Source organism: Lissotriton vulgaris, chromosome 2_1 (assembly GCF_964263255.1).
Source record: "Lissotriton vulgaris chromosome 2_1, aLisVul1.2, whole genome shotgun sequence".
In the NCBI taxonomy this organism is placed as follows: Eukaryota; Metazoa; Chordata; class Amphibia; order Caudata; family Salamandridae; genus Lissotriton; species Lissotriton vulgaris.
In genome coordinates this window covers 320,021,525-320,045,836 of record NC_141687.1, presented here as the reverse complement: position 1 = coordinate 320,045,836, position 24,312 = coordinate 320,021,525, and the positions used below count along the sequence as shown (strand labels likewise).

Below are 24,312 nucleotides of genomic sequence, written 5' to 3'. Positions count from 1 at the left end.
ACAGTAAATGGGGCTTAACCAGTGTGAACTGCTTTAGTAGAAGTATTGTAAATGCGTGCAGCCAGGGAAAGTTCCACACAAAAGTGAATTTACACAGTAATTCGGCTATAAGAACTGATAAGATCACCCTTTTAAGATATATTAAATATTAGAGATTTCACAAGCACAGCGCTAGCACTGTGCAGGCGAAACCTAAAAAGCAGGGGAAGGAATCGGACACAACATGACACTGATGGTGAGGAACTGCCTCCATTCAGAGTCATTTATGAGCTGAAGTCACCACATAAATGAACGTTTGGCACCATTTCCTCCTCCTCCTCCCTCTCCTCCTCCTTGTAGATACATCTTGATAAAGTGACTCTAGCTCTTTTCGGAATGGCAAGATATCCTGTGAAGTTGTTAAGTGGATCAGTAGGGAGTTTCCGCTGGTCACAGCTGCCCCAGAAAATAACTGCTTTAGGATTGGGTCATTCTGAATTTTTGAATCTCCAATTGGAACGTGGTTTTCCTCTTGGTTTCTCTTGCGCCTCTTGAGACTGTCAGTAGATGTGCTCAGCATGTATACTTGATTACTATGGTGGGCTGGTCTGAATATTAGACAGGTGGTTTAAAATGTTATCCAAGCCTCCAGTGGAAGCCAATGTAGTTCCCTTAGAATTGGGGCGATGTTGTTGAATTTCTTTGTCTCTGAGATAAGTCATGCAGTGGAGTAGAGTATTGCTTTGATAGTTGTCAGCATGTTTGTTAAAAGATCTGTAGAATGGCATTGCTGGTATCAATATTGGAAATGACTAGGGACTCATTTATACACTATTGACGCATGGCATGGCAGCGTCTTCCTGCTGCCCTGCCTTGCATCAAAAGAAAAGGGCAGGAATAATTTGTATCTACAAGATACTGTGCATTTCTGTTCTTTTCCCCTGAACAGGCGAACAATGTGCCAATCCAGACACCCTTGCATCATGTTGAAAAGGTGCCTGCATTGCGGGGATGATTGTTTTTGTGCAAGAAGGGACACACTCCTGCACAAAAACAATTATTGGATGTGTTTTCTCTCATTGTGCAGCAAGCATAGAAAGAGGAAAAAACAAGAAGAAATAAAAGTATTTCTCCTCGTTGTGCCACTCCTACGCGTCCCACTGGGAGGCATAGGATTCTGATGCATTCCCAGGGTTATGATTCCTCATAAATCTGGGAATGCGTGGGATCACCTACAGCAACACCCATGGAACGCCCCTTTCACGCAGTGTTCTGCATGAAGAGGGCACATATTTACAAAGCTATGAAAAGCCACATAAAGTGGCATTGCGTGGCCCTGTGTAAATATGCTGTGGCACATTGTGCAAACAGAGCGTCAAAAAGTGACACTCCGACGGCACAAAGTGCCGCTCGGGCCAAGTAAATGAGGCCCGACTATCACGTGTGCAACTGTCTTCATGTGCTGTTAGGTGAGTAGATATTTTCTTCTTTTTAGTTAATATATTTAGAAATGTGATGATTGTTTTCAGTTTATTCATGTGAAGTATCACCGACATTGAGGAGTCAATCATGAATCCCAACAATTTCATAGTTCCTGGAAGTGTTGAAGACTTTTAGGTCTGCTAATACTTCATAGTCTTTTTTCTATTATATATTATTTATTTTATATTATAGAAAGTGAGCTTGTTTAAGGAAGACATAGTTTCTTCTCTTTTACCTAAGCCTAATGTTTGGTCATGATGTTCTCATTAAGGGGACTGACAGCTAGCCCTTCAAAGAGCTTAGTTAGAGTGGTCTGAAGAATAGTCTAACCCTAGTTCCAAAAAGCATAAAATGTTTGGGATTATGCAGATCACACAGTCTCCCTCTCAGATCCAGAGGCCAAGTACCAGCAGCTAGCAGTAAAGGCGCTGAGCTTGAAGTAGAAAGCATCCATGTCACACAGTTTTGTATCCAAGGGCTCTCACTGATATCTATTATCTTGTCATTTTTTCCAGGGTGAAAATGTTTTCTTTGTTGTGACCAACCTGATCGTTACCCCGAATCAAAGGCAGCGGACATGTTCTGAGGTAGGTCTTCCAGCTAAAAGTATTAAGATTCTAGTCCTGCTCTTTACACCTCACAGATGTTAGCTGTCATAACCTCTCTATGTATTTATATGGTACTTCCGTAGGGGGAAACTAGCCAAAAGTGCGGAGTGCTGAAACAGCTTTTCAAAGATAGCTAGAAGGCAAAAGCATGCATGCCATCACTCGAGGGTACAGAGCAGGCTACAAGGCAGTGGCCTTGGAGCCCAGTGAACAAGGGTGTGGGCATTGGGGCTGAGTGAGAGGCAGAGGTGAAGGAGGTACTTCTGGTGGTGGTGGCTGAGGCAAGGGTGCCCTGTGGGTGTCGCAACGCAGCAGTAGAGGACGTTCACCAGATTGGGGATCTCCCACGTCTATCCACCATAAAATGAAGACTGTATGTGACTTAGCCAGTATAACATCGCGCCCTACCTGATACATACAAGCACAGGCCCTCTTCTACTGTTGGCTGACATGGGGGTATCTTCTATGGATCAATAGGAACACTGCCATAAAGATTGATGCTACCTTTGAGAAGCCAAAGATACTGATCTCACCACCAGCGAAGATCTCCACTACGCAAATTTGGCTTAAACACCTAACTGCACTCAATGTACAACCCACCATCGTGGACTCAGCAAAATCTTTAGGCATAACACTCGACACCAATCTCAACATGCAGCAACATATCAGCAAGGCAACAAAGGGAGCGAACTTCCAGATCAATACTCTGAGGAAACTTAAACCCTTCCTCCCAGCCAAAGACTTCCAAACCGCAGTACAAGCTCTAGTCATCCCTCGAATTGAATACGGCAGCACCGCCCTCTGCGGACTCCCCCTAACTACAACCGCAGCACTAAAAGCTTCTCTAAACGCTGCAGCGAGACTCATCACTGGGTCAAAAAAGCACTCCCATATTACCCCTGACTTGAAATCCCTGAACTGGCTGCCTTTTGAAGCCAGAATACATCCGAAAATCGCCTGCATGACACACAAGGCGGTACACCTAAACTCACCCCGCTACCTCGCTCAGAAACTGACAATCTCTGGCGGAGCTAGAAACACTAGAGGCACAAACAATCTTCGGCTGAAACCTCGAAGATTCCGGAAGGAAAAAACATATAAGCGCTCCTTCTCAGGAATGGCGCCTAGGATCTGGAACTCACTCCCTCCCGAAACCAGGCTCATCTCCTCCACTACACTCTTTAAAAATGAAGTAAAAGCTATCCTCATGGCTAAATACACTTGAACTTTTATCTCGAACTCTCTTAATACTCTGCACCAATCGGTAACACATGTCTGACCCCTCTGCTTATTTGTATGAGTGTCTTATTATTCACATGATTGGCTTTGCAGACACCTTTTTGTACTGTTTGATTTATTGATTTATCTGTCTGACTTTGCTCCCTCATGTACCCTTCTTTGTAAAGCGCTCTGATATCTGCAAAGATCTTGTCCGCGCTATATAAAACTCTCAAAATAAATAAATAAATAAAATAGACTTCATACTATTACTTTATGTGCACACAGCTAGCTATGATTCGTGTTAAGACGCTAGCACACACTGCTGACAGAGGGTCAGAGACAATGTCTTTGGTCCTCAAAGCCAATCACTACACATGCTGCACTCTAGGATCCTCATTACGAGGTGTGCAGAATTTATCATGTGCAAAAATTGTCACCTTTTCTGGTTTTGCTCCTAAAATGGGGCATAACATTACCGATGTTAGTGCTTAATGCATCACCATTCACATTTTCCAGTATTTACCTGGCCTTTCTCTCCATCTGAAATGTATCCAGGCGATGCAGATTCTTATCACACCCTCGATGGACCGGGTGCAATAAAAAATGAAAACTCTTAATTCCTATATGATTGGGGCTGGAGGTTAAAATTATCAGAATGGCTATAGAAGTGAACTTTATTTACAGCTGTATGAAAAAGATGTCTTAGAATGTCACATAAGAAAGAGGAGATGGTAAGCCCAGAAACAAATGTATTTGATCTGCAAAAACAATTGGGCAATTTATTGTACAGAGTCAAACATCTGAAATATAGGGTATATGTAGGTGAGTTTTTGTTTCCTATTCGTAATGCTTCATATATGCACCCTGGTCATATATATCTTCAAGGTTCATAATGTGGAGTTAGGAATAGTAAGCCTGCCTACATGCATTTACCTTCATAATAGTTTAATTATTGATATTTAAGCCCCAATGTTTTGGCACTACAATATTTTTGTGCTCGATAGTCTGACATAAACACTTGCTTGCCCCTTTAATTTTCAAAAGAAAGGGGCACAGTGCAGCTGATGATATATAAGAAGGACCCAGAGGTATATATTCATACAAAAAAAATGTTTTTCTCAGATTACTTGCAGGCATTAGAGCAGAAGAGAATGAATTGCCTTTGGTAGAGTAAAAATAAAATTGCGGTGATTCAGGACTCGCTTAAGTTTACAATAGAGGTTGTACCCAGATGAGGCTTTACCACCAAGATATAAATTAACATGGAAATTGGAGAACAACGTGGAGTCATGAGAGAAGATACAGCAAATATTCATCAATCTCCCGTTTTGCGAGGCCCTAATAGCGAATTATAGCGATTCGCTATTAAGGACTCGCAAAACGGGATTCATGTAGGATTAGCAAGAATTATTGCGATTCCTACTGATTCCTTATTTGCGATTAGCAAATTGCTAATCGCAAATAAGGAAAACTCCCCATTCATTCCTATGGGCCAAAAGGCCCATAGGAATGAATGGGGAGTATTCCTTATTTGCGATTAGCAATTTGCTAATCGCAAATAAGATTGCGATTTGAAGGGTGCCAGGGGTGTCCAAAGGACACCCTGTAGCACCCCTCAAATGCACATTTGAACAGGTGTTGCGCACACACATGTCCAGAGGACATGTGTGTGTGTAACATGCTAAAGAAAAAAATGCACTAAAGTGCTTTTTACTCTTTTTTTGCAATTTACCACAAAGTCAGATTTCGTGGTAAATTGCGACCAAATATTGCGAATTCGCAATTTCAAAATGGGTGCTGAATTGGATTTAAGGAATCTCTATTAGAGATTCCTTAAATCCAATTCCTCGCAAATATGCGATTTCGGTAATAGCGATTTTTGCATTTGGGATGATGAATCCCAAATGCAAAAATCGCACTCGCAAACGGCCAGATTCTCAGAATCTGGCCATTTGCAGGCGCAATTCATGTTCATGAATATGGCTGATAGTGCCCTGTTTTTAAACACTGAGAGACGTATGTATCCCCAATAGTGTCCACATTTTCTATTTGAGATCACTCAGTAGAGATGTTTTGTTAAAAAAAATGTTTTAATTCTAACGGAAGAAAACGAATTGTTTTTGTCCTGATAACAGTGGAAATTATACTTTCAGCCTGCCAAAACGTGAAGAGTAATAGTGTTTCAACCCACATACACTAGACATTTATTTATGATTGATTAATTTTATTAATGCACAGTGACATATATGGTAGTGATACATGAATCTAAAGACACATTGGATTGTCTGAGGATAAAGTTTCTCATTAATATTTATGTGGATAAATTTATGTTGTGTAATATGTCAAATTAAAACTTATATTTTTCTAGACAAGGAGGCTTATTACAATGACGGTCGAAGTTTCCTCCGGCCGACACCATCGCGGAATCAGGAATGACAGACGATCCCAACTGCATGATTACGATGCGACCGCACACTGTGCGGTCGTATACTCCCATTTCTCTATGGGAGCTTGCTTGTGTTATGGCCTGAAACCAGCTGTTACACAAGCTCCCATAGAGAAATGGGAGATTGTGTTCATCCCTGCACCCTGTAGCAGGCACCTCAACGTGCCAGCCACAAGGTGCAGGTAGCAACAAGGTGGCACCATAGGAGCCCCTCCTCGCCCCAAACTGGGGGCCGCAAACAGAAGGGGGCCCTGCTAGGGACCCCCAAACATGCGCTAATACAGGATTTCTATGTCGAAAAGCCCGGCATGGAAAGTTTGTCAGACACCGTACATTGCAATCTGGACGGCATGAAGCGCCATACATGTGGATTATGGGCCGGCTTCTGACTGTCTGACTGGTCGACGGGCTCATTGAATGGAATTGCTGGAATGACCAGCCAAATTCAATTCCAACTGGCTGTATCGTATGTTATCAGCCGGTCGGAAATAAAACTGACAATCTCGGTCGGAAAGCTTCCGACCTAAGGTCGGAGGCTTTCGGACCGAGTTCGTAATCGGCCCGTGGTATTTTGATCAGCTTCTTTTTTCTCTAATGCAGGTGGCCTTTGTATTTTCTGTTGAATGTGTGTGAAGTGATTTGTATTGTTTTACATAGTAGTAAAATGGCACAATGGGAAAATAACTGTAGTGTTTTGTAAAAAGAGACTGCGAACAACTAGTTCAAAATGCATCCTTGCATCCCCAACAAAGGTTACTTTTATAGCAGACGAGAAACTTTTTATAGTCCGTACATAGGCCCGTAGAGGTCTGAGGAATGTGATAAGCAAAAATAGGAAAATTCTAGGCGTACTTCACCCACATTAGAGGACAGCATGATAATGAAAATTTAGGGCCCGATAATGGTAGAACCGCCACTGATAGCCCGTCGGTGGCCGTCCCACTGCCATCGCAATCATGCTTTCCGCCCGCCACATTTGGATGGCGGCCGCATGTGTGGCAGTTGGAAAGACTGACTGCCACAGGTCCGACATTCAAAATGTTTCCGACTACCCATCGGACCTCCTGCATCCTACAGAATGGCGGCAGTGCCTGCCAGGCACCACCATAGGGATAATGATATCCCTTTCCGCCTGTCAGCGGCAGTTCACCCCCCATGACCAGGTAGGCGGAAAGGGACTTTGGGGGCCTGTAGCAGGGCCCTTTATTCCAGGCCCTAAGCTGTGGGTTTTTGGGGGAACCTATGGTGCCCCCCTACTTATCCCTGCATCATGTGGCAGGCACAGAAAGGTGCCTGCCATGTAGTCCAGAGATAGGTAAAGTGTCCATTTTTGCATTGCAGCGTGTGCTGCAGCCAGAAGCACCCGCCGCAATACAAAAGATAGGTATTGCTTCCGCCGTGGTGGTGTTTGCATCCTAATGCCTTTTGTGGGACCGATCAGGGCCTGTCAAATAGGCCTGTATATGATAGGGTGGTGGTCTAAGGTAAGTCCGACCCCCATCCTAATCACCCCCTAAGTGAGAGGAGTCTGTAGACATCTCAGCTAAGAACTCTCTACAGAGGATCTCAGCAGCAAATGATGGTCATTGGTAGTACCCCATGTCACTAAGTACCATGAGAGATGAAACCTGGTCTCTGAGTGCCTGCCAAAAAGTATTGATACAGTCTCTGAAGCATGACCCATTGTAAAGATCCCATGGGATACTCAAGTATTTTCAGTGAAGAAATGTGGTTAAGTTAGGAAGGGGCAAGTGAAGGTATGGGAACTGGAGAGCTTCTATGTAGTTTAACTCAACCGGTGTTAAGACAAAATATTGAGTACAAAATATTGACTTACCAAAATATCGAATAAAAAATATCGGAATATGGCAATATCATCTGCAAGAATATTGTTGTCAAGAAAATCAAATTTCAGGCAAATAATATTGTTTATTGAAATATCGAAGTCATTGATATCATTTATATCAATATATATTTGTTTATAATTTCTTTAAAAAAATATTATGTATTTCAGTATGTATTTTTAATGTATCATATGTATGTTTTCTGTATAATTATTGTTGATGTTTTTTAATATAGTTTTTGAACTTTTAGAAGTTATTACGTTTTCTTTTTTAAATTTGGGGGCTTTTTAGTACCATAGTGGGCTGTGGGTTAATAGGAGTACAGGGTGGGAAGTTATTTAATTATAATAAATAAATGATTCTTTTTAAATTAGTATTATTTATTTAATGAATTATTAATTATGGGAATTGTGCAATATTTTTTTAACTTAATTTTTATGTGCATTGTGTGGGGTTTATAGGGGTACAGGATGGGAAGTAATGTAATTATAATTAATTAGTAATTCGTTATTTAATATTAATTAGTAAATTGATAATTAAATATTTAAATTGTGTAATTTCATTTTCTTAGTTGTAGGTTAAGGCTTTATAGGGGTACTACAGGGTGGGGAGTAAATCAATTCAAATTAATTAATAATTAGTTGTTAATTAATATTAATTATTGAATTGATAATCATGTTAATTGTGTAATTATTTTTTTCTTTTAGGTGTTATTTTTGGGGTTGATGGGGGTATAGGGTGGGCAGTAAATTAATTCTAATTAATTTATATTTATATTTCTTATTTAACAATAGTTATTTAATTGATGAATAATTGTGTTATTTGAGCAATTACATTTTTTTATCTACATTTTAGGTGTGGGTTGTGGGTTTTGTAGGGGTATATGGTGGGAGGAAAATTAATTTTAATTAGCTAATAATTAATTTTTTATTTATATTAATTATTAAATTGTACATTTTTAGGAGTGTGTTGTGGGGTTTGTGGGGGATATTGATGGGAAGAAATTTATATATATTCAATTTTTTTTATTAATGATAATTATTTTATTGATAAATATTTATGTTGATAGTGTAAATAATTTGCTTTTTAATGTTCCGTTTTAGGTGAAGAGTGTGAGTTTTCTAGGGATATATGGTAAAAAGTAACTAAATAAAAATGATTTAAGAAATTATTTTTGTTCATAAATAATTTATAAATAAAAAAATTTATTTACCTGAAAATTGTTTTAGTATTTTAATTATAATAATATTTGTAGTTATTTATGATACGTATTTAACATTATAATATGTATTTATTTGATTTATTTGTAATATAAAATATATTTGTCTTTTTTAACATATTTATCTTTTTTAGTTGTTTACAATGTTTTGTAAATTATTTTATTGTGTTCAAGAGAATGTGTTTGTTTCTAATGTTGCATTGACTGCATTAGGAATAGTAAACTTTACCCCGCCACAATCCAACACTTTCTCTTCTTTGGCGCTGATTGGATTGGGAATAGTACATTTTACCACTCCGCAATCCAACAATTTCCCTACTGTTGCATCCATTGGAGTGGGAATAATAAATGTTACCTCTCTGCTATCCAGCACTTTACCTACTGTTGAACTGACTGGAGTGGGAATAGTAAATTGTAACCCTCCGCAATTCAACATTTTCGCTACTGTTGAACTGACTGGAGTGGAAATAGTACATTTTACCCCTCCGCAATCCAACATTTTCCCTACTGTGGCACTGACTGGAGTGGAAATCGTAAATTTTACCCCTCCGCAATCTAACACTTTCTCTAATGTTGAATTGAATGGAGTGGGAATAGTTCATTTTTACCTCTCCGCAATAAAACACATTCTCTACTGTTGTATTGGGTGTAGTGGGACTTGTAAATTTTACACCTCCTGAGTACGACACTCTGGGGCCTATTACAATCTCGGTCAGAGGCTTTCCGACCGAGATCGTTAGTTTCAATTACTACCCCCTAATTAAAATCAAGGCAGTTGGAATTGAAATCAATCGTTCATTCCGGCTGTATTCTGATTGGCTCAAGGAGCCTGTTGGCCAATCGGAAACCGGCCCGTTATCCAAATGGACGGCTTTGCCGCTGTTGTAATAACGATGCTCGGTTTCTGACAGGCTTTCCATGCCGGGTTTCCTGACATGACAGAAATGACAGTCGTCTGGTCAGGTATGTCAAGAAGCATCACCTCCAAGCAAGCACTAAAAGACCCACTGTTCAGGTAAAATTTCATGAGGGGACACGTAGACATGAAAGAATGTCAGGAGCTTTAGTGAGACCACAATGGCAGGAGGTTTCCTTTACCTATTCAGTGTATGCCAGAGGAGACCTGATCTGGATTAGACTGCGGGTCCATTTAAATGTTTGACTCCATAACAGATCCTGATGAATGGTTTGTGGTAGTGTCTGGCACATTAAATGCAAGACACATCTGTTGTGTACATAAACATAGATCTAATAGAGACACAACAAAGTTCTTACCATAGGTGACGGCTCACTGCTGCCCATACAGAGGTGATTTGCTGGCATGTGGAGGAGATTTCAATCACATGGTGGATCCTGATAGGGCTACATCACATCCATATTTGAAGTCTCAAGCCCAAGAATCCGGGTCCCTTGAAATATTCCTTGAAAAATTAAGATCCTGCCAGGTGTCTGGGAAATACATTTACCCAGATTGGGAGACTTCATCTTTTACTCTCCGGTGCATCACCTGCTCAATAGATTAGGGATGTTCATGGGGATGTTGATGGAAATCAATTGGTAAAGTCTTAAAGGCAGAACATTTGGGCAGGACACTTCCTCATCAGTGTCCATTAATTGTTACTTTGCAGTTGGAAGTGTCCTATCGAAAGATACAAATACAGTCAACTCACACTGGTCATTGTTGACACATTTCAAACATCCTGAGGGAAAAAAACACAAAATATTTTCATGAGACCGCAGGTTCGGTATGGAATGTAGACGCTGAATTAGAAGTTTTTACAGGGGTGCTGGTAAGAGCATGTGTGGGGACAATGTGATGTGTGTAGGGCCCTTGGGGTCACACTGCAATATCTAGACCAGTATATTAACAACCTGTAAGTTCCACACTGATCATCTGCTCACTATCAACACTACATAGCCAGGCTTATCCTTAATGAAAAGAAATTTCCAATATCTAAATATTTTATTTTAATTGATCACGACTCTTCGCACATCTAACATTGCTCCCAAATAGCGGTTTTGGTGAGCCAGCCTAGCAATAATACGTGCTGGAGAAGGAGCACCCCTATTTAAGCATGCCACCTAGTGTGAGTGAGGTACTGAGTCACTTTTTTAAGAATACTCTGAAGAGACCAGAAAGTGATATACTCTGTATGCAGAGCACAAACATTTCAATCAAGTAAACAAAGGATTTTTCTTCAAAACAACTGGCCACTTTATTTTGTGCATATGTAAGTATGAATAGACAGGTCGTACTGACAGTGGCTCTTTAAAGACACCTCTTGCTCTCTCTCTAGGTCATATAAGATTTACGCCGTAGAGAGGCAGATAGATATGTCTCAGTAGGTTCTTTCATACACCTTTGCCCACTTCAAGCCCCTCTACGCACTAGACTCTCCGAAGGCTCTGGCGCCTCCCTGTGTGACCGTAATATTCTCTGATCCAGCCGTCGTGTTGGGTAGGGCCTTTGATGGTTATCCCTTCACGACCTTGGAAATCAAGGCAGCAATTAGGAGTCTGATGCCGGGAAAGGCTCCGGGGATGGATAAAATCCCTGGGGACCTGTATCGGATCGAGGGTGGGGTATGGGCACCATACATCTTTTTAACGCCATCATGCAGGGCATGGCTATTCCGCCGACCTGGCTAGGTGCCAAAATCATACCCATATTCAAGAAAGCTTCTCCCCTGGACCCGGCCAACTACCGACCGATAAGCCTGATTGACGTCCTCCAGAAGCTTTTTTCCAGAGTCCTCCTGACCAGGTTGCAGAATTGGATGGACGATAACAACGTCCTGTCCTCTCTGCAGGCCGGATTCAGGGCGGGGGTGTCGACGATAGACCAGCTTTTTAGACTCCAGCTGGTCCATTGGAGGACTGTTACTCTGGGGGGCGGCAGTCTGTACTTGATATTTGTGGACCTTCGGTCGGCTTTCGACCTGGCTCAGAGGGACAAGCTCTGGGTCATCCTAACCGAGATGGGCGCTCCGGCTTACCTGTGTGAGCTCTTTAAGCGGCTGCATATGGGCACGTACGCAAGGGTGAGGTTTGGGAAGGGGGGGCACTGACTTCCCCTTTCCCAGTGGAAAGGGGAGTCAGGCAAGGATGTGTACTAGCGCCCACCGTCTTCTCCCTATTCCTCAACGGCCTCATTGCCCATTTACTGGGAGTGAACAATCTGGACTCCCCTACACTAGCTGGTAGGAAAATCCCGGCGTTAATGTTTGCTGATGATACCCTCCTACTGTCCAAAACACTGGGGGGTATCCAGCGCACATTGGAAGCATTCTCCAGCTTCTGTAAATTGAGGAACTTGGAAATCAATTTCGCCAAAACGAAATACATGGTGTATTACTCGATCCATCCGAACTGTCCCCACCCACATCTGGATGGAACGGCTCTTGATAGAGTTTCAACCTTTGAATATCTGGGGGTAACCCTTAATGATAAAATGAACTGGGGTTCGCAGATTGCTAAAGCCAACCTGAAACTCGCCCAGTCATCAGGCGGGATCTTAAAAGTCCATAGTGAATCTTCCCTCAAACTCACGGGACCGTCTGTAGAAATTTATAAGGCGCAGGCAAGAGGTGGCGCACTCTATGGTGCAGAACTCTGGGGGCATGTAAGTGTGGCCCCTCTTTCCCTTACTGAGAACAGTTTTATAAGACGCCTTTTGCGTCTTCCCCAGAGCCCTCCCCTCGTTCCCTTGAGGTTGGACCTAGGTCTGGCGCCAATACACGAGGTCGTTTAAAATCGTCCCCTGCTATATTGGAGACGGCTTTGGGCTACCCCGGAACTTGAGCGCTATAGGGAAGACTTGCGGGACTTGCTAGCCAGAGGGGGTCTGGGTAGGATCCCATGGCTGAAGTACATCCGAAGCCTTGTACAGAATCTGGGCATGGGGGACCTGTGGTCCTCCCCGGAGGAGGCTTGCGCCTCGCTCTCTAGAAAAGCTTTGAGCATAGTGCTGAAAGAGCATGGTAGGGCTCTCCTATCATCAAACCCGTCCCTGGGCAGGCTCACCAGTACCTTCCTAGAGATTAAGACCCACCCTTCTTTTGAAAGATTCCTAGACCAAATTCAGCCACCTTTGGCTAAGAAACTTTACCTCCAGTTTAGGCATGGCACACTTCCCTTAAGGGAAACCACCGACAAGTGGTCAAAACACCACTCCCTGCAAGTACTTGCCCAGGTTGTGAGGCTAGCAGAGAGACAGATCTTCACATTCTGCTCTTCTGCCCCTCTTACTCTAGGGCAAGAACCAAATGGTTAATCCAGTGTTGTCGGTCTAGAGGCATAAGGGACTACAGAGAGGCCTTTAGACTTTTCAAATCAGACACGTCCTTTATGTTTGTTCTTGCCACTTCTAAATTTCTTCGTCGATGTGGTTCAGAAGGTGTGCAACTCTAAAGGGTTTTTAAAAGATATAATACGGGTGGCCCCTTTTTAACTTACTTTGCGTGGTGGGTCAGACTGTAACTTGTGTAAGAGTGAGAGACACCAATGTTTGTTCATAAATTCAAGTACGCTGCTTTTTGAGGTCTTTTATGAATTTTTTTATAATTTTTAACTTATTTGTATATAGTATTGTTGTATATGATGTGATATTCATGTCTTTTATATGGTTTTTAACCGATAATAAAAGCTTTTTGACTGACTGACTCATACACCTGTACTGGTGAATTCCTCTTTTGTGCGCTTTAAAATATGCATTTTGAAGCCAAGTTCCTTTCTCGGTTCTGACTATAATATACATAGACACAAACGAGGGAAAAAGGAGGAAATGTAGTAGTCTCTCAAATCAAGAATACAACATAGGAAAAACACAAGGGGGCATATTACCAACAACTAGCGATAATTTTTGTCTCTAACTTGTTTAGAGACAAAATTTATCGCCGCACTTCGGCGATTTTTATCGCAGATAAACCTTGCTATTAGCAAGGTTTATCGCAAATGCGATAAAAAACGGCCGCAATGCATGAATATCGCTGAAAAGTCAGCGATATTAATGCATTATCGAGCAAATGCTCTTAGCCATGTTATCCACCTCCCATTGGATAACATGGCTAAGAACTGCTCAGGGCAGGTGTTAGCTTTTGGAGATATTCGCGGTTAGCGCGAATATCTCCAAAAGTTGGTAATAGGAGATAGCGATGTTAGGGACTGTTTCCAGTCGCTAACATCTTGGCACGCCCACTTTGCATGTCATTAGTGATAAATATCACTGACATGCAAAGCGGGGCCCAAGATGGTCGCTATCTCCTATTAGCTGTCACTAACTGGTGTTAGCGACAGCTTGGTAATAGGGAGATAATTTTATCTCCGCTTTCTTGGCTTCTAAAGCCAAAAAAGCGGAGATAAACCCCCTTGATAATATGCCCCAAGGTTCTTTAAAAGTGCCCTTACCCACTAATAGTGGCATTCTTCATCATTGGGAGTGCTACAACATCCCTGGGCAGACCAACACCACGGATGGTGCAAAGGGGGAAGACAGTACACATATATGTGGGAATCTAGTCTGTAGAACAAAAAAGTGGTTAAAACTACCTCAGTGATGCCTAAACTATCTTTATTCTCGAACCCCCTGGATAGGATTAAAACATCTGTAGTGTTGATGAAACAGGGATATTAATGACCCTTCAGCCCTCTTATCTTTTCTCAACATGTTTTGGCCGCTCTCAATCGCCCAACTGGGTCATACACCCTTCCCCAGGAGTTAGAGATCTCACTTATTTTTCCACACCTTACTTATAGTTTGTTTGGGGAATAGGGATACAAATATTAAATATCCTTGGTAATCACACGCAGGATGATCCAAGTTTTATTATGAATTTTTCTGAAAATGGAGTGTGAGCAGAAGCATCTTCCTGTAGTCGCACAATCGTCAAAGAAAGGACGTCGCTAATTCTTGCTACTCACTGCCCGTGGAGGTAATATAATATATGCATGTTGCCAATGTCAAGAACAGGTTTGATGTTTGATGTTCACCAACACCCCTGGGATGTCTGTAGAGGGACCACATAGAGATGCCCACTCTCATCCACACCACATGCCCTAACTTTGGAGCCTAGTAAGGATAAAGAGTGGGAATAGTAGCATCTGGCAGGGGTCATCATGTGTCCCTCTATGCAGACGATTTGTTATTGTATGTGTTGTGTGTGACCATGGCAACGGAGTGGCAGTCCTGTTAGAGAAGGTAGAACATGTTGGCTTGTTCTCTGGGTTAAATTTTGACAGATCAAACTGTTGTCCCTATTTGGGCTGCACTAGTTAAGCCTGCGGGAATGAAGTAACAAGTCACTGTGCCAGCATGTGCTACAAGCCAATTCTTTGAACTACCTCCACAGATAAATCACTACCTGAGCAGAGTCTACCCTGTGAATCATAGATGCAATAGCCATAGCGAAGATGGTAACATTGTTGGTAATAGATCTTATATTACATTCCCTTGTCTTTTATGCGCTACATAGAATCATCTCAAGCCTGGTGTAGGGCCCGAACAGACACAATGTATCATGAATCCACAAATCAAACATTCTGTGTGACAGAGGAAGGCCGGAGATTCTTAGGCTGAACTTTATTGCAAGGTTGTGCAGCTTCAATTTACTGCAGCGGCTTATCGAGCGGGGTCTCTTCAGTAACAGATGCACCTGGAACCATCTATGACCTTTTGTTGCCCTCACCACAAGGTGGTTCCTGGTGCAGAGAACAGTCAACCTCACACTTTGCATACACTTATTTTCACACCCTGCATCTTGCTGCAAATGACTAGTTACATTTCCTTCAGCAACCGTTGCACCTAGAATAAACGATGGCCTTTTGTTGCCCTCTCCACAAAGTGTTTCCTTGTGCGTGCAGAGAACAGTCAACCTCACACTTTACATACTTATTATTTGTTTTGTTTCTTCTTTATTGAATTTTTTCCAAAAGTACCAAAACATTGAATAACTGTCACATATCAGTCAAAAAATAGAAAAAATGGTAACATGAATAAAATAATGAATAGGAACAGGAAAACCAGAAGAGAATGAAGTGGAGGATGTAGACGAGAAGAAACAAAGAGAACAATGGACACCAAAGAACAAAGCATACAGTTCAATACAATAATCAATGTTTCAAACATTGAATACAACTAAAGATAAAAAAATACATAGTCATACACCCAAAAAAAGAAACCAAGAAAAAAATATATATATTTATATATATATATATATATATATATATATATATATATATATATATATATATATATATATATATATATATATATATATATATATATATATATATATATATTCACTGAAAAAACCATAGGTTATAGACCATATAAAGTTAGGAATTAGCATTTACAAAACCTTATTTTACTCACACAAAACCATTGAAATTCGCATATATAGTTAGTTGCACTAACTATATATCGCGCACCCGCAATCCACTGCTGATCATGTCACATATTACATCATTCATGACATGGTCAGTGACATCACTGATGACATCACTGATGACATCTCAAATGACATCACTGATGACATCACTGATGACATCTCAAATGACATCACTGATGATATCACTGATGACATCTCAAATGACATCACTGATGACATCACTGATGACATCTCATTTGACATTACTGATCACATCACTGATGACATCTTTCATGTGATTATACGAGGAACCTCTTCAGACTCTAATATAACCTTAGATACACTCAGTGTAAACAGACACTCACAGACTGTCACTCATCCATGGAGTTACTCACACACCTAGTCAGTCATGCAAAGAATCAATCACACCTCCATTTCCTCAACTATACAGTTATACACACCTTACTTATTCAAACATATACTAACACATATTTACTCTCTTATACAATCCCTGATACAAGTTCACAATGATCCATACAGCCACTCACACATTCACTGGCTCTTATGCACAGTTATTTATATATGTCAACTCTCACATGTACTGTGTTTTACATATGTACTTACTTTGACATGTAGCACTGAGATATCCATTCACTCACCAATACACTCATGCACACAGTCAACCGCCCAAACAGCTGTTTCCACATGCACTTTTGAACCCATACATCTAGTGAATCAACAGCTCACACATCTATGCACAGAGTCATACACCTCCCAGCCACCCACACACACACTCAGTCTCCCATACAAATACTTGGGCAACCAATCAATAACCCATATAGTTACTCATATAGCTACTTATCAACACATGCAGCAGTTTACAGAACAACAGACATAATGATGCACAAATTAAGACAGTTTAGTCACTAACCCATGCACTCAGTGAGACACATTTAATCACTCACTCATACAGTCAGTCATGCACCTACTAAATCCTTCATCCAGACACTTATACATCCACTCATTCTTCACTATGTAAGACATATTTTAACTTTACAGAAACATACAGTCACTGGATGTTGTCATCAGTAATGTCATCAGTGATGTCATTTGAGATGTCATCAGTGATGTCACTGACCATGTCATGAATGATGTAATATGTGACATGATCAGCAGTGGATTGCGGGTGCGCGATATATAGTTAGTGCAACTAACTATATAAGCGAATTTCAATGGTTTTGTGTGAGTAGAATAAGGTTTTGTAAATGCTAATTCCTAACTATATATGGTCTATAACCTATGGTTTTTTCAGTGAATTTTCAAGGTTTTGTAAATGCTAATTCCTAACTATATATGGTCTATAACCTATGGTTTTTTCAGTGAATTTCAATGGTTTTTTAATAGCAAATATCAAAAGCTGTAAAATGCATTCTTCTTTTAAAGGAAAAATATATTTTATATGTATTTAATATAATTTTTTTATGTATATACATTTTTTGAGGGAACGAATTTATCAACTATCATGCTGAAGAAGAGTGTGGGGAAAAAAAAACAAAGAGGAGGACTAAGAGGAAAGAACAATCAGTTAAAAAATACAATTGCTTTTAAGCATGAAGTGCTTTTCCACACATTTACATTTAAATAACCCATATTAGAACATACAAAATATCTACAGAGGAGACGGTGTACATTGAATTTTAGACTCTTCATTGGTACCTACATGTTGGTACTTACATCACCCGCACAACACAACAGCTCTATTCAGAGCTACCCTACCTCAAAGCACTCTAAAATATTATTTTACTATTTCCCTTGGTTTTCCCCTTGTTACGCTTTCCGGAACGCTACCCGGTGCGCGGACCGGGCGCTAACCGTGCGAAAACTTGAAAAAAAAAGGTGTTTTTTTTTTTACATATATGGGCCTCCTCAGCCACCCTCAGAAAACCTAGGGGGTCAGGATATGTCTCCCGTGCCCCCTTATACCCATTCCCAACATTGTTTATCCTCCATCTTGTGACTAAATTCGTCCGAAACACAAGATGGCGGACTCCCGTTACGCTACCGGTGAGCTACCCGGTTCGCGTACCGGGTAGCGCTTCCACCGCGAAAAATCGAAAAAAAATGTATTTTATTTGTTTGCCCCGCGGGGCCCTTTAATAGCCCCCACATCAATCCTAGGGGGTCAGGAGGGGTCTACCTTGCCCCCTTTCATTCATTTCCCCCTTCGTTTATTTCCACCTCTTGTCTCTCGATCATACCGAGAGACAAGATGGCGGCCACTCCGGACTGTTTAGAATGTTGACAGTCACCGGAGAGCCAATCCGCTTCTCCTCGCGAAGTTCCGTTACGCGTCTGGTACGCGAACCGGGGCGCTAACTGGGACGCTGTCACAGATATATATATTTTTTTGAACGTTAATTTCTCAAAATCCACTGGAGCACATATCTTGAGACCTAGCAAAGGCACATCGGGCAAACAGTCTCTACAATTTTGCCAAGTTTCATAGAAATCCATTCAGCCGTTCGAGCTAAAAGTGAGTCCAACCGCCCTATGGAAAACTCAATGTTAAAAACACGTTTTGGGACCCCCCTTTTTTCTCGGCCCCCGCTTGACAAAACCCCCCCAAACTTTCAGGGGACACTCAGAAACAAAATGTGCCATTTTCCTGAAAATTTCAGCCAATTCCGTCCATCAACGCCAAAGTTATTCAACATAGAATTTTCAGAAATCCCTATTCACAAAAATACTTGCCTAAAACATTGCATAAACCACAAGTGATATTTGAATATGCGCGATGCGCGCTGAGAAATCCTGCATGTTTACATTTCTAATTCAAATGTTTATGTTTTCTTTATGCCTATCACTCGAGAGTCACATGTTTATTTAAATACCCAATGTATGCACACATCCTTAGACTCGTGACAAAGAGAATCCTCCCGAAACGCGTCGAGTGGCTGTTTGCTGCCGATGAAACTAACCTTGATGAAGAATCAATAAAAAGAACTAATGCAATTTGGAGTCCGTGCTTTCCGCATTTTTTCCGACGACATCAAAGGGAAAATTCTATGTGGTACTTGTTCGAAATATATATATATATATATATATCTATATATACATATATATATATATATATATATATATATATATATATATATATATATATATATATATATATATATATATATATATATAACATTTCTATGGCAAAATGAAACCCCTCATTTTGTTCCTTTTCAAATTAAATGTATTAAGTCTTACCACTTTATTCCAATCAAGATGACTTCAGGTGTGCCATACTTTTGTCATAAGTAAGACTGTTAGCGTTCTAGTTGTTCTTTAGAACACTCTGGGACATTTTGTCATTGGGCTATAGTTGGGCTACATCTGGCTGATATTTGGGCTACATTTGGGCTCTTTTGTCTCTGGTGGCCATCTTGGGAGACTGCATATCAGAATTTTTTTAATGAAATATAAGAGGATTTGAGAAGTCACTCAAAATGTGCCCTAATTTTTCTTTCTTCAGCACTAATCATAATTTCTATGGCAAAATGAACCCCCTCATTTTGTTCCTTTGCAAATTAAATGTTTTAAGTGTTAACACTTTATTCCAATCAAGATGACTTCAGGTGTGCCATACTTTTGTCATAAGTAAGACTGTTAGCGCTCTAGTTGTTCTTTAGAAGACTCTGGGACATTCTGTCACTGGGCTATAGTTGGGCTACATCTGGCTGCTTTTTGGGCTACATTTGGGTTTTTTTTTCTCTGGTGGCCATCTTTGGGCTACATTGGGCTACATTGGGCTACATTGGGCTACATTTGGGCTCTAACATATATATAGCCCAATATATATTTTTCAAAGTTAATTTTCGTAAAAACCACTGGAGCATATATCTTGAGACATAGCAAAGGCACATCGGGCTACCAGTCCCTACAATTTTGCCAAGTTTTGTGGAAATCCATTCAGCCGTTCGAGCTAAAAGTGAGTCCAACCGCCCTATGGAAAACTCAATGTTAAAAACACGTTTTGGGACCCCCCTTTTTTCTCGGCCCCCGCTTGACGAAACCCCCCCCAAACTTTCAGGGGACGCTCAGAAACAAAATGTGCCATTTTCCTGAAAATTTCAGCCAATTCCGTCCATCAACGCCAAAGTTATTCAACATAGAATTTTCAGAAATCCCTATTCAAAAAAATCCTAACTACATATACCTATATATATATATATATATATATATATATATATACATATATATATATATATATATATATATTACATTCAAGAATAAAATCCCTAGTGTAAACACATGAATATCAAAAGTATAAAACCAAATCAAAATCAGCGTAAATGTATAAAAAGGACCCCGTACATGGATGAAATTAGCTAAATAAACATTCAGTTGATAAATCATTTTTTCAAAGTTAGCCACATCGTACATATCTTCAAGCCAAGAATAAAAGATATGTCCAAAGTTGCTAACTTTGAGAAAATGAGTTATAGATTGAATGAAAATGTAGCTTATTACATACACTTATTTTCAAAAACTGCATCTTGATGCAAATCTGTTAGATTTCCTTCAGCATCAGTCGTACCTAGACCAGAGACCGCACTCAGGGGTGACTTGATCCTCGCTTCCCAAGGCTGAACCACTCCCACAGAAGCAGCCCTGAAACAGCTGTCAAGGAATTCACGAGATCAATGTATAGTTTATTTGCATAATTAATGCGCGATAGAGCTAGGGTTAGAACCCCTTGCACCAAAGCAGTATAAATCCCAAGACATATTGCTAAAAAGACTGTTAATTCATCATAAATGTGGCTGGGTTCAGCAATGAAAGGTTCCATATGAATGTAAATCTTTCTTAGTCCATTATTAACGGATTAGTATACATCTCACTTGTCCAGCCTTATGTTATCGTTGTTTATTGTAGGTCATTTATGTGTGGTTCTTGCCTCACTCCTAATATATGACTAAAGGCCCTTTGATAAAAAATACAATAATTATTGTTATGATTAAATAGGGGCATTCCTGGGTGCTACTTCCTTCCTGTCTCAGATCTCGGGCACCAGTACATCCACTGCCAGTGAGGCGGCTCAAGCCACAGGAGCGTTGAGTCTCAGGGGCGTAGCTTCCATCGGTGCAGCAAGTGCAGTGGCACCAGAGCCCAGAGGCGGCGAGGGGCCCAGTGAACCCAGATGATCGCAGATGTATTTCACAGTTCAGACAGAGGCCAGTGCTCGTGCTCCCTTCCTTTCTTCGTTAGGGCCCATGACTCACTGGCTACGACTCTCAAGTGAGAGGGACTCCCAAAGGAGGGTGCAGTATACTCCATAGACATTACTTAAATGAGGGCCCAGCTCCTTCTTTGCTGTGTTAAGCCCGAACAAACTCCTCGTCTCTTTCTCACTTTATGCCCCTCCCTTTCTTAAAACTAAAACCCTCCCACCCTTGACCTCACTCACTCTGGAAGATATTAAGCCAAGTACGGTGGTGGTGACGGGCGACCAGAGAGGAAAGGAGGGAGTGCGAGGGTGGTGAGGAAATCTAGGACTTGGAATAATGAAGATAAAAATAATGAATGTGGCAGTGGCCATTAACTCCCTGTGAGCCCCCCTCGTTACAGACGACGCCCCCCCCCCCCCCCTGAGATGATTACTTTGTCTGACAGATAGAATGGGTGTGTAACGTCCAACAGAGACTGTAACACACAGACATCCTTCCCGTTAACATCGTTGATTCGTTATGAAAGGTTCAGCTCCCCAAATATTGGTCAGACGCGGAATGCTTGGCAGCTAAACTTGGCTTTCTAATCGTTTGTATGCCACCACTGCCCTCTAGCGGCCAAAAGGGATAGGAGATTAAGTAGGGTTAATAGAGTCTGGCATTTTGATTTTTCAAGCCAAGCTGTAATTAAAATCCCTGCTCCTATTTACAAAGGACAACTTTAAATCTATTGTAACAAGGGAGGTGAGGTAGAATGTCAAGTGAAAGACAAGGTACTAATCAAGCAACCTTCTACAATGCTTTGCCATGACACCTTTCAATTAACAAACAAAATATCCAGAAATACTGCGAGAAAAGTTTTGCAGTGAAGAACGTTTAGAGGCGTTTTTGCCTCCGTGTCTGGAATAGGAGTACAAAGAGGGTCTGAAATGGAAACCAAACTGATAAAAAAAAAGCTGATCAAAAAGGTAAGGACTCGTGTAGCCCTCTCGCCAGAAGGAAAACTCCGGACTTTGGAGAGTCAGGGGTGGGTGGTGACTTTGGGCCTCATTTATGGTTTTTTTGCCGTAGGGTAGCGCAGCAGGCTTTGCTGCTGCTGGGGATGGCTCCTCCGCTAGGGCGGACGAGCGATGCCCCACTGCTTTCTCGCAGATCAAGAAAGCCAAAACATAAAATGGTAATAACGTTTGGTTATTACCGTTTTATGTTTCTTTCCGCGTTATAAGTGGGCAGAGCTGCTTAGGCAGGGCAGGAGTGATTTTCCCACTCCTGAGTACGCATGACTGGTTTGGTCGTCCCTATCGGGCCGCCCAAACCCGTCATGCACACTCTGCACTTCTCCATCCAGGCAAGCATCGCAACCCACATGGAGAACATACAATTCCATACAGAAGTGAGCCATAGAACAGTGGAGACATGGGACCAGGGCCCGCAGAAAGGTAGGTTTTAATTTTTTTTAATTTTTATTATTCAACACCACCACCTCTCCCAACCCTCCTCGTGACCCCTCACCTGCCCCCACAACCAGCGCCTGCCCTGACTGCCTGCTGTGTTGCCCTACGGCTAAAGAAAAGGGCAGTAATCCGCCATATTAGATACAGCGCTTTCTTGTCCTCTTCTCCTGCGCCAGCGCTCAATGGGCAGCCGTGCTGCAACACAGGGACCTTTGTACATTGGCGCAAGGGTGCCTGCGTTGCGGGGATGATTATTTTTGTGCAGGAATGGAAACCTTCCTGCAAAAAAACAATCACATGAGGCTTTTTCCTCTTCCTAAGTGTGCTGCAGAATGCAGCACACATTGAAAGAGGAAAAACAAGGAGAAATAAAAATATTTTTCCTCGTTGTGCCTCTCTTACCCCTTCCTGGGGAGACGTACGTTTTTGGCACTGCCTCAGACTTAAGATTTCTTGTAAATCTGGGGGAGTGTCAAAAAGCCATGGATGTTGCTGGGAACGCCCCCAGCAACACCCATGGAACGCCCGATCACACAGTTTTCTGTGTGAAAGGGGCGCATATTTATAATGCCATGTACATGGCCTTATAAAAATGCCAGTGGCACGTTGAGCCAAAGCAACGTCAAAAAAGTGACGCTCCAGAGACTCAGTAGTACTCATAGGGCTTCATAAATGAGGTAAAACAGCAATATCCCTAGCGCAGAGTGCAATTCAAAAGAAACCTGACCGTAGGGTAGTGTTATGTATGTCAAAGTTCAGAAGGAAAAACCTAGTACCAGTATGTCAAAAAACAAAATACCCCTGAATAACAAATAAAATGTGCTAAAAAACTGTTAACAAAACAAAATTTCTAAAAAAAACATGATTTATTCATTTCAGTACATTATTGCATACATTCAATTGAATTTCATAAAAACACATATTAAAATACAGTTAAAAGTTTCCTGTCACCAGGTAAACAATATTGTGACACAAAACAATGGTATGGAAAAACACAGTTGTCGACGCAGCGTTTCGTTTTTTTGCTTTAAAACACCTTCTTCAGGACAGTTTTTCTCAAGAGTCACATCCAAGATGTGAGCAAAAATAATTGGACTTTTCACTTTAATAATCCGTCTATACCGTGCTTTGAGGGTACCAGTCTTCTCATCGAGGTACACACCTTTGCTAATCCAATTTTCAAGCTGTATTCGTATATACAGGAGCCACCGTTTATCAGCAATTTTGTTTGAAGGAGGGCTCGGTTAAAATAAGTAGGGCGACCAGTCACTGTAGCTGTAATTATACTTGATGCTTAATTATACTTGATGCGCAGTATTATCAGGGGTACTAGGTGCTAGGGACATTGCTGTTTTACTTCCGCTCCCCCTGTCCCTAATTGGATATAAAGGGGACCTCCCTTGTTTTCTTCTTTATAAGCTTCATACATGAGGCCCTTTGTCTGGGAGGTAAGGATAAAAGAGAGATGAGAATAAG

General features: G+C 41.2%; 1 protein-coding gene across 2 annotated transcripts in view; it reads left to right on the top strand.

The window, feature by feature from the left end:
• The window catches only part of P2RX5 (purinergic receptor P2X 5), a 516,750-nt gene that overhangs the window by 195,482 nt on the left and 296,956 nt on the right, over positions 1 to 24,312 (top strand). For both annotated transcript variants that reach the window (XM_086955030.1, XM_086955029.1), the window contains exon 3: positions 1,977 to 2,048. In XM_086955030.1, the coding sequence (XP_086811156.1) occupies positions 1,977 to 2,048 (72 nt within the window). The remainder of the gene's footprint in view (positions 1 to 1,976; positions 2,049 to 24,312) is intronic.